General features: G+C 43.0%; 1 protein-coding gene across 1 annotated transcript; it reads right to left on the bottom strand.

Annotated features, from left to right (window-relative positions):
- Nucleotides 1-2,333: 2,333 nt before the first annotated feature.
- Nucleotides 2,334-11,616, bottom strand: tbx18 (T-box transcription factor 18; the record flags this gene model as incomplete). Its single annotated transcript, XM_036130382.1, is given in 7 exon segments — nucleotides 2,334-4,072; nucleotides 5,081-5,175; nucleotides 6,479-6,543; nucleotides 8,975-9,142; nucleotides 9,432-9,603; nucleotides 10,944-11,045; nucleotides 11,520-11,616. Coding segments are annotated over 7 exon segments (1,235 nt in total), but the record flags the coding sequence as incomplete, so codon positions are not given.
- Between the last annotated feature and the right edge of the window lie 412 nt (nucleotides 11,617-12,028).

The raw sequence follows: 12,028 nt of genomic DNA, 5'->3' as shown, positions 1-12,028 counted from the left end.
CTAGAAAATGTTTTAAAGGCAGCAGACCTCTCGTATCCATGTGTCTATAGGCCCTGTGTGTGTGTGTGTTTCTGATTGTGCGGTGCAGATGCACCAGGCGGGGTTTCCGTCCACTGTCACTCAGGAACAACAAGCCAATCATTCCTGGATTCTAAAATAAGCTCTCCTCCCCCCCCCAGCCGTCGTGTCTCACCGCCTCACATGTGCTTCTCTCGTCAGCACCTCTCACCTTCAGAATGACAGGAGGCAACCGAGTCGGGAAGAAATGGATGACGGCGGTTTTAGCGTGCTTGAAAACCGGCTACAATCGGAACGAGGCCGTTCAGGACAGAAGATTTAGGCTCTTGCTGCCGTTACATTGCCGAAAATCGCCATTTTCAGAGACCCAACTGAGGTGGGAGAATCTCTTGACGGGACGACTATTAGTTGTGCACGCCAAAAATGTGGCCTTTGTGGAAGATTGACAATTCTTGAAAAAAAATGGTCCAGTTTGCCACAATCCATGTAGAAGATGCATCTAAACACATGGAGCTAGGTGCTAGTGGTTAAAGGCCAAAGTTGAAATTCTTCTGGCCTACATGCAAAATGTCATGTCCAGTTGAAAACTAACACTACCCGTCAGCCGGAACATACCATTCTGATGGTGAAACACGGTGGTGGCAGCATAATGCTATAACGACAAGGAATTTAGCCAGGGTTGACGGGACGCAGGATGGACCTAAATACAGAAGAATCCTGGGAGAAAACCCGTCGGAGGCCGCAGAAACCTGAAGAACAGGGCGGAGGTTGACCTTCCAGCAGAACGCCGACCCTAGACATACAGCCAGAGCTGAAATGGAGTGGTTTAACTCACAGCACACGTTTGTGTTACAATTGCCCAAACAAGGTTTTGACCCTTTAAAAGCTCTTGAAAAATTTGGCTAAAAAAATGATGTCCACAGATGCTCTCTCTCTCCTTTAATGGTCAAAACTTAGCCTCTGGAAACAGAAGGCTGGGAGACACATACTTGAAAAGTTTTGAGGCTCGAGTACTGACTCAGAGGGAGCTGAACAAGAGATGCACATCACACTCTTTACACTTTTATTTTGAAGAATAATGTAATCCTTTACTCTTTTCCTCCTCCTTAGAATTATGCATGTTTGCACCACTTTAGGCTGGTCTGTCACATACAATTTCAATAAAATATATTGAGTACTTTGATTGTAATGCAGGAAGCTGTCAAAGAGCACAATTGGTAAGAATGCTTTTTATAGCCGTAGCACGAAGCATAACAGTCATGATGGTAGGTAGTATGCAGCTAAGGCTATTTTAACATTACTTCTGTTTTTATGCAGAGATGTTTCGAAAACATTCAACGGCTGCAGAAATGAGCCAGCAGTTCGTTTGGATGTCCTGTTCTGAAAAACGTTCAGATCATAACTATTTTAGAATTAAATTATGCTGTTGCTGAAAGTTTTGCATGGTTTACATACATGAACACCCGGTTTAAGTCTTAAGATTTCATTTTGACTGGAGCTCCTGTTCAGCAGCTTAAGTTAAAACTCTTAGACGAGGGAAATACTTTTAGTTCTTGCAGGTTTCAGCAGCCAAGTATGACTTTGTCAGTGCTTGCATGTGTGTGTGTGTGTGTGTGTGTGTGTGTGTGTGTGTGTGTGTGTGTGTGTGTGTGTGTGTGTGTGTGTGTGTGTGTGTGTGTGTGTGTGTGTGTGTGTGTGTGTGTGTGGAAGAGGGGTGTCAATTCTCAGGGATCTACATGAACTCTGAGCCGATAAGGTCACACACTCGCTGACAACTCCGCCACCTGTTGCTACACACACAAATACACTCGTATCCACACTTTCCCACCCACATCAACATTCAACACACGCCCTCTCTCATGTGAGTAGTAACTTCTGCATACTTTAAGGTATTAGTTTACATGACCATTGCACACTATGGATATTACCAATCCCTTTTTCCCCTTCTTGTGCACATGCATGCTTTCTTATCTCCATTTTCCCGTGTTCCTGTTCCACTTTCTGTCCCTCGGGCCAGAGTACACATATTTTCTCCCAAAAAAAAAAAAAGGCCGGGACGGATCCACACATGCATAACCGGATTTGTGTCGATAAAACCATACCTGGTTATTTGATTGGAAGAAGGCCGGTTACATACAGACATCATTACATTAATAGATATAATTTTATTTTGCTCAAAAAAAAAAAAAAAGATCACAGAATGCATCAATGTCCTCGGGCTGTCATGGTGTGATTTCAAGGAAAAGCATTTGGGTCAAGTTTCGGGTGGACCGCCATGCACCTGACCCAGATTGAAGAGCAAAAGCAGGTGCATCGTTGTTTTATTTTTATTTATTTTTTTTAAGTGCGAAAGGCTCATGCAGCCCTTTATAAACGTGTCGGCCCTCCATCCATCATCCTCCTGGTTTCATACACACGGAGATGCTTCGTCCGGCTCTCTCAGCGAAGGCCGTGCATTCAAAGAGCCGAATCGAGTGAGCGTCCGTCAAACCAGATGTAGAGTACGCCAAGTGGTTCGTCATGTGTCTTTTTTAACTACAGTTTCGTCCAAAACAGGGAGATCCCAAATGATTTCGCGTTGGCATGATCTCACCGTGTCATTAGTTGACAGGCCCAAGATGTTACAGATGAAAAAGCTTTTGTGTGTGTGTGTGTTTTTTTTTCAGTCAAAGTGGTGAAAGGCTCTGTCTGTAGTGCATATCAATGCAAACACGGGCCTGTAATAATAATTAGTGTTCAGCAGTTCCATCCAAAAGAGACAAGATCGTAAAGGCAACATAGTAAACTGTGTGAGCATCATCAGGCCTTTTTTTTTTTTACATAGTGATTGGTGCAAAGAAACGAAGACATAAAACGGAAGGCAGGAACAGATATTTTAAATGCAGTGTTCATTCTTGTTTTGGAAGTTGCACAAACCAAAAGGGCTCAGAACCGCATCGAGGAGTTTACGCTCTTACTAGCGGGTGTTACAAAATCAACCAGATAAGATGCTCCCGTAGCGCCTTTTCACGGATCAACCGCCACCCTTTTATTGGTCACGGTGATTTCACGTCTGCTTCAGAGATGTGTCGGCAGCAGACAAACTGCGAGCCTCCATCTGAATCCACCTGCATCCTTTAAGTCCTGTCTCCAACGTGACTGTGGCGAAAGGCCTACAGGTAATGTTTTGGGGGCATCCTGTCAGGATACTGAAGTGCTTGCTTTGAATCTTTCGGACCTGCCCAGTTTTAGCCCCGTCCAAACGTAGTTCCAGTTCGGCCCATGCCTTACAGACTCCTCCTTTATGCTGGCTTCCTCAGTAACCAATACGGCCGTAGAAGTAACTTACAGGAACCTGCGCTCAAGAGACAGAAACCTTCCCCAAATAAAACTTTGAGAAGTTCATACATTTATTAGATCTGTCCCTCTTCTCTTGTCTGTCCACGGGTCCTTTTACACGGATTTTCAATTCATAGAATGCTCTGAACCAAAAAGAGACTTGCACCCATGCCAGGGCCGTAACCAGGATTTCCTTAAATTCATCCCAAATGGGCGGTGACCTGAGACGCCCCGCCTCCTGGCTGGCTACCTGCGACTCCTAAAGTCCGGGAGTCGAACAGGAAGCCCTGCTGTCCTCCACTGAGCACGCCGAGGCTGTCTGTCAAAGTCCCGCTGGGGGAGGAGCCGTGAAAGGGACTCTGATGACTGGCAGTGGCAGCCATCTTATCAGGGCTGGCAGCGAGACGCGGCGAGGGGGGGAATGTGTAGCCATACAGGCTATAGGGCGGCGTGTGAAGGCGTAGCCCGGCGTAACCTTGGGGGGTAGGGTTGGATAGATAGCCGAGCTGAGCTGCAGGGAGCGCAAGGGAGCGGAATCCTTCCCCTTCGTAGCCGGACGGACCTCTGGGAGGGGGGAACGGCTCAGGGGGGTTGCTGTAGCAGTGGAGGGGGTGCATGGGCCGACTGCAGCTGTAATCCGGCGGGCTGAGAGGGCAGACCTGGAAAGGCGATGAGCACGGGGATGTGGAGAGCAGATGAGATGACGTTCCGACTCCCCCGTGAGCTCCTGGGATCCCTAAAGACGGACCAAAAATCCAATTACAGTTCAGCTGTTTTGGTAAATAGTGAATTATTGGACATAATGAGAAAAAATAGTGACCCTTATTTCTTTTCCTATGTAGTAACCACTCAATTGTGATTCAATGCAAAAATATTATATATGCCCTTTATTTCCTGCAAAAATATTCATGCCCTTGAATTTTTTTCCCCCACAATTCATGATGTTGCAACCACAAAGCCAATAGTTTTTCTTGGGATTTCGTTTGACAGAACACTAAACAAGTTTTGTTTGATTTCAAAGGGAAAAGAAAACGTTTTGCAAACATAAATCTGAAAGTGCGTTGTTAATTTCTATTCAGCCTCTCTGAGTCGTTACTTCCTAAAACCACCTTTTCTTGGGGAATACCTCTACCAGCTTTGCACATTCGAAGTCGGAGTATTTTGTTCAGAGCTCAGGGTCTTTGTGCTGCTGGAGGGTGAACTGGAAGGTGAAGCTTTTTAGCTCCACGGACCGACTTGGTCCAGCCCTGTCCCTACGTAGGAAAACCAGCCCGGCCCAGACCATGATTTTGCCACCACCGTTTTTCATTTAACTTTCTTTTAAAGATGGCTTTGTTCTTGCTGCTCTCCCATAAAGAGCCTTCACAGAACACCTCGGTTCATGCCGAGATTAAACTACACAAAAGGTGGACTTCACTAGACTCCTAAAGCCAATTGGTCAGGCTGTATTCTATTGAAAGCAATCGGGGCAAGGGGGGCTAAACACCAACTTGTGCCAGACATTTCAGATTTCAGTTTCTTTTTTTTTTTAAACGATGTATAATTTCACTTCTATTCCACAACTGTGCACCACATTGTCCAGGTTAAATATAATTCTAATACAATATCTTGAGGTCTGTGATGAATTGTGGAACATTTACTTGCTTAGTTGAAGTGTGGACTTTCACTTGTTATGGTAAACCGCTCCATCCCTACATTGACTTTTATCATTGTGATTGTGGAGGATGTTGTTGGTTATGGTTACCTTGCTTGGCCATCCCCGGGATGTCCTCGAACGTGAGCGTTCTCAGAGACGGGCGCCAGAACGCGTAGGACTCCACCAAAGCCTCTAAGCCCATCCTGTGACAAAACAAACGCACTTCGTTAGCTGAAACGCATCAGAGCTTTGTCCACTGCCGCTTGTCGCCAAACGTCTCAGCACGCCCCCGTGGGTCACGCTACACGGCAACCACCTGGCGGCCATCTTAGTCGTCTGTGGGGCCTCCCTTGGCATCTCCATGGAGACGAAAAAGGTAATGAGGAACATAAACGCCACACTGCGATTGGCCGCTGCCCGTCGGGTGCTTAGAGGTAATTGCTTTCACACGGCTTTTACGGGGAAATCAAGACGAAGGAGCAGGAAGCCGCAGCAGCGATTTATGAGGTGGGACTCCCCCTTCCCCCCCTTCAATCTGAGACTCCCTCCCTCCTCTAGGTGGGGCAGAGGGTTGCTGTGGTGGTGTAATGCGAGTGCTCTGTAACCGCTCGTTAGCATGAGGATAAAAGTACCCCCCCACCCTCCCACCCCACCCCACCCCACATGGGGCTGCAGCCTCGGTGATAATTTAGACAAGCTGCCCGGAGCGGTTCTGTGAGCTCCAAAGCAGCCTATCAGAGCTGAAGTTTATTTAGCAAACTGCTTAAGTCTTCCTGTAATATTTAAGGGGAGTTTTTTTTTTTTTTTCCATCCTTCCTGAGTTCAGCTTTTATAGGGTCAGCCGCCAAGGTCTCTGGGTTATCCAGCTCGCTGTTCTCTACCTTCCAGCCGCCGCAGCTTTTGGTCTCACACTTTGCCTCTCCTTCTCTTCTCCTCTCTGCCCTCCTCTCTAATGATTTCGGCGAGGCCTCTGGGGAGTGGCTGTTTGGAGACTGCTGGAGTTTTACTGCGGTGTTGTTTTAATGCAGTGTTTATATATGTTTAGAAAATGTGTTTATACAGATTTTCCTCGGGACATTCTGGAGTTTTATTATTTTTCGCGTTGAGGTCAACTGGAATCCGACGCTCCATTAAGTTTTGCAGGTTTTGTTTCCCCCGTCGGAGACACGAACACGTATTTTTAAAGAAATGGTCAAAATTGCATTTCCTTTTAAGCTTGGCCGTTTGAATAATGACACACCTAAACGTTTTTTTTTTTTTTTTTTTTTTTTTGATGGGCTGCGTCTTTCTTATTTTTATTTAGGTCAAACTTCATGCAAGCCTTTTTTGAACGTTTTTGGTCCAAAATAAAAAAAAAAAGTTAAAAATAAAGACCTGCAGGGCGTTTCTCTCCATGAAATTCAAATGAAATAGAAACATCAAAAAGTCACAAAGACATGCATGTCACAGAACCCCGTCCTAATGGACTAAAGGGTGTGCAAATCTCTGAGGTTAAAATAAACTCACCGGTTTCTGCCAGAGTCTCTGAAGCCTTTGGCGAACGGGTTTCTGTCAATTTTCAGCCTTGTAATCTGAAAAACAGAGCAAGATCCTAATGAGTTCGCTGAAAAATCGGTCCAAGATAATATAAACTGTATAATAAAAGTTTTTTTTTAAACAAACTAAATAATTTCTCCCTCTCTAATCATTCAGTCAGCCCTGAAAACAAATAAATGTAAGCTTCTAATGGAATTTTTCTGGCAGAAAGGCTGTTTCTTTTTTCTTCTTGGTCGTGCATCTGTGAGGAGCTGCGAAGGGGCTGCTCAGACTGTGGGTGGTGTTTAAAGTCCAACTCTGTGACCCGCATCACAAGGGACTTTTATAGGCGTCGCCACCATGTTCTGACTTCAGCCGTCGTGCACTCAGAGCTGACAGACTTCGCATAACCCTCGCGATAGGGGTGGGCATTGACTGTATCATTTTATGGTTATCATAAAAAAATATATAGCATAATGATAAGAATTTGGATTAATCTTTACAACGATCAATTCCATTTAATAACGTCTGACAGCTGCAGACGCTGCCAGTGTTGTCAGGATTGGTATTTTATATTTTTATATCAGTACATCCAAAAATATAATTAAATGCAATTATTGTGTGCAGTCTAGTGATAGAAATCACACTTCTTCGTGTAGCTAGTGTCCTGATATTCATTTTGTTCTATGCTATATTATTAATTATGCTTTTTAGGGGCAGTATTTGTGTTTACAGATCTTTAGTTTCTGTGACCTGCAGTCATAGCCACAGTATTAGCTAAAAAAAAAGGACCGCAAGAATCTGTAAATAGTCTTTTATCATTGCTTTTATCGTTATCACAATAGTAGCACAATGTATCATGATAAAATTTAAAGTCCGCATAGCCCACCCCTTCTTCACACTTTGAAGCTTTGCATTCGCTGCTTAAAAGCACAAACAAGCCACAAACTTTCTCTGTGCTGGATGGAAACCCAAACACCAGCCCAGTAACACTACACATTATTAGTTACACACTTTCAGAAAAACTGGAAGATAACAATCACTCTCCCGAGCGCCTATTTGTTTTTTTAAAGCAACAACCAGAAAGAAACAGATCTGAACACGGAACCATCTAAGATTAAAAACGCTTCATTTTTACATCTTCCTGCTGCGCTTAAATTTAATTTAAGATGCCTGCCAAGGGTGCTTGAGAGACCGGAGCTTTTGCCAGCACAATAGAGAACAACCAGCGCTGCTCCTCCCACACCTGTTGCTGCACACTGCCAGTCAGCAAGCTTGAAGAGGGCTACTAACTTTTCTTTCTCACAGAAAAGACAAGACTGGTTGTTTGGAAACATTTTCAGTCGTGAAAAAGACAGACTGTCAAAGCGTGCCCTCCATCACTCTACTTAAGATAGCTACGTTTCAAAACCACAGCTGGCATGTTATAAGCAACATGTCTTGCACAATGATAGCTTAGGTTTTTTTAAGTGATGTTTAGCCCCGTTATTATATGCAAAGCTTGATTCACATTTAGTAAACAGATTGAAGTCGGTGTCTGTAAAAGTACGAGTCCTCAGAGCCGTGAAAGGCTAATGGCTAGTAAGATGGGCCCCTGTTTTAAGCTGCAGACGTCTATGCCCATTAACGATCATTCACCTTCTGCACTTTCACTGTTGACGTTTTCTCAGTGGACTCAAAATCAGCTGATGAGCCACGCTGATATACCCAGGATAACCTCCACAAACGTGACCTTTTTAGGGGATTATTTAGGTGAGAAAACGGTTCTTTGAGATAGTTCAGACGTTCAACATCTGCAAACATTGCGCTGCAGACAGGCAAGCATGTCTAAAATCAGCTATAGCTGGAGTAGGTCTGTGTTACAAGCTGTTAGCCTTCCATCGTTCCTAGGATTTTGTTCACTTATGTACAATTATTACTCAGGGTGATACACACATCTGTCTGCTACAGCTAAGGGAGCTATTACTTGTAATGCCTTAGCAGAACATTACTTTTAAAATTCTGAACTATCCCCTAAGCTGCTGACTGGAGCTTAGCTACCTGAGCAGGTAGCATGACTATTTCGTCATTAGCTAATATGGGCTTATTATTGTTGTGGTACGCTATAAAAAGTAGAAAGTCAAAAAGGAATTTTAGATTTTTCGGTATTTTTATTTCAAAATAACAGTAAATAAAGAGCATATATAATATTTGTATAGGATGAGTTATCAATGTTATTTAGCAGCAGAAGAAATAATTGTTTTAACAGAGGAAATCACGCATGACAGATGAAAGTTTATGTTGGTGAAAGTTACATATTTGGTATCGAACGTTGGTGAAGTTGCATGAAGTTTGCAGTTACAGAGCTGACCCCAAGCGGTCATTCCCAGTTTCTAACCACGGCGTGCTGCCAACATGTGCTTCTACCTTTGTCCACATGTGTTTGATTGTCACAGCTTTATGTGTTGGACTTGATGCAAGTGTAGATGTGGAGTTCATCTGTTCTACCTGTTGGTTCTGATATGCTGTGACAGTGGTGAAGACAGTCTCGGGGAAGGAGAACGTACGAGTGCCCTCCCCCACGGGGATGGCCCTCACTGGAGACAGGTCCTCTCCAAACTCCTTGTGGATGACATGGACCCGGGGCTGGTACTTGTGCATAGAGTGCAGAATGATCTGAGCAAAGAAGGGAAAGCAATAAAAGATGAGATGAGAACTAAATGCACGGACCAAGGAAAAGGTTGTTTTTCTTTAACATCCTCCAGGTAAGTTTAGTACATTGCAGATTGCAGCATAAAAAAGTCCATGTTACATTGTGAGTCACTAAATGTTAAGTTAAAATACATGAATTATATATATATATATATATATATATATATATATATATATATATATATATATATATATATATATATATATACATTTTTTTTTTTTTTTTTTTTTTAAATAACACAGAGACACTTACATGTCCCTGGTCATCCAGCTCGTTATTGGTCAGTTTGAGTTTGTCAAAGCTGACAACTTGACGCATCCAGGTTTCTCCTGACGCTGGCGAGTCTGGGTGGATGTATACTCTGGGAGGAACAGGGGAGTCCGCGTTCCCTGCCACCATCCACTTGGAGCTGTGATACACATACCTTTACGGTCCAAACACATTAAGGCACAGTTTATTCATGAGGTCCATTTTCCATTATTTCTGCATCAAATGTTACTGTATATTAAAGATTTGGAACATTCATTAATTGCTGTACAGATTTGATCAAATATCAAATGTTTAAATAGCACGTGTTTTAAAGTGTGTGCAGCAGTTTTCCTAATATCACTTATGTTAAATTAATCTCCTTAAAACCCAAACCTAAGGAGGGAACTCCTGCAAAGTCAACAACTTGTTTGCAGCAGCAGGCTCGGCTTTCTTGGACAAATATGATTCCACCAAGATGCACCAGAAAATACCGCAGGATATATTTTCTCCTTGTGGCCCTCAAACTGCATAGCTCCTATATGGCCACAGACACTACAAACAAACTCTCACTTGAACTGTTGCCAAGTTCTGTACAGCATTTACAGAGTCCAGCCTTGTTCCTACTTAAATCTACCTTATTTTTCACTTATTTCAACCAATTACCTGCAAGTATTACTAATCTGTTAATAGTCTAATTCATATGTTTTAATATCTCAAATGTAGGCTATATTTAAACAATGTCACATAATATTCTTCTGGGATTAATAAAGTATTCTGACACCAATATTTTTAGCTTGTAATAATTAGATCTAAACGACTGGAATAAATGGGTTGCCTTCAGATGAAACAAACTGCTAATTGGTGTTTTATGAATAAAACTAAATCAAACAAAAATGAATGAATAGATCACCCCTAAACACGCAGCACGGAAAAAACTAACTCAGACTGCGCCCTGGATTCGCAATAATAATAAAAAAGAGACAATGAGAACAAAAATGCGCATGAATGCGCAGAGGGGTCTGCATATCTGTGGCACCACAGCAGACTCGGTTAGTCGCAAGTCTTCCAAGATTTCCCTCATCACTCCAGCACGCAGCTAAAAGCGTATCCACACACAGACGGCTTGTGAAAGTCTGAAATGGCAGGGCCTGTAGCACGCAAAGCCTTGGCTGCGCTCACTCCGCTTCATGAGGACTTTTGTTGGTTTGACCCTCCGGGTTAGAGAGGTGAGGCGTCCAAAAGGCCCTCTTTCCAAACGGGACGGCAAAACCACCGTGACAAAAAAGAAAAAAAAGAAAAAAAAGAAAAAAAAGCGCCATTTGGAGAGAAAGAGAGGGGAGAGAGAGAGAGAGAGAGCTGGATCTGTACAGCTGAACAATTTTTGATTTGCCCCACGATCCGCTTTACAGGGAGTCTAAATTAAATCTATAGCCACTACATCCCCAAATTACCGCGTCAGATTAAAGGATTCATTATGGGATGACGCGCGGGGCCGTGCGCTGCATCGGTTCGTACCTGTATCGCTTGTTGTCCACGGGGATTATATCCATGGCAATGTAATACTGCTGATGGGGGTCCAAGCCCGTAATCTTCACACGCATGGCGGGGAACATCCGTCTGGGAGGAGACAGAAAACATTTTCAGCATTGAAGGTTTCGTTTAATAGCTGTCGTTTAATAATAATAATAATAATAATAATAATAATAATAATAATAATAATAATAATAATAATAATAATAATAATAATAATAATAATGAATTAATATTTTATTTGTTGCAACTTGTCGCGTATGTGTACTCTTGTTATTGTCCAAGGCGTTCTAGAAAACGATATGTAACTTTTTTCTGATTGAGGGTAAAGAATAATATAATTCAATTAATATTAAAAACAAAATAAAGTTTTAGATTTAGATGTTTAAAAAATCTCTTTCGGATAATGTGATTATTAAATTGCTCAATAAGTCACCAATCTTTTCTTTATTATTATTATTATTACATTTCACCGATCAGTCTTATTAATTGGGGCCAACAGATGCAGTCATTTGTCTTAAGAATCGACTTGCTTCGGTTCTCTCCGATCTCCGTCCTTACCGTCCGGCTTTGGTGATGATCATCTCCGTGCCGATCTCGTGGAAGCGCTTCCACAGGTCGGATCCCTGCAGCTCCACGCGGGTCTCCTCTCCGCTCCCTGCTCCGGCTCCGGCTCCGGCGGCGGCGCACACCGCGGCAGCGGGCTGCGGACTCCCCAGCAGCGCGTCCTCGCTTTCCGCTGCACCGGGATGAGGGCAAGATTTTACACGGTTTGCTTGGTTAAAACATCACGCATCCATCGTCATGCATGGTGCACTTTCAAGATTATAGCAAAAAACAAACGACTTCACAGCCTGGAGGAGATAATTAGTATCTGGCCTATCAGTTATCTTTTCTCGTATTACATAAAGTAGCACAACTTAAGGCGACTGGGATGCCACATACTTGATTGCATACAGAACATTGCACAAAATCACACCAGATCTTTAGTAGTCTACAGTTGTTATTGGGGCATCATACTGTTATATATAGACGCTCAAATCTTTTATAATACAGTATAATATACTAAA

Source organism: Fundulus heteroclitus, unplaced genomic scaffold (assembly GCF_011125445.2).
Source record: "Fundulus heteroclitus isolate FHET01 unplaced genomic scaffold, MU-UCD_Fhet_4.1 scaffold_357, whole genome shotgun sequence".
Taxonomy (NCBI): Eukaryota; Metazoa; Chordata; class Actinopteri; order Cyprinodontiformes; family Fundulidae; genus Fundulus; species Fundulus heteroclitus.
The sequence above is the reverse complement of the archived record's forward strand: the minus strand, read 5'-3'. Positions and strand labels throughout refer to the sequence as shown.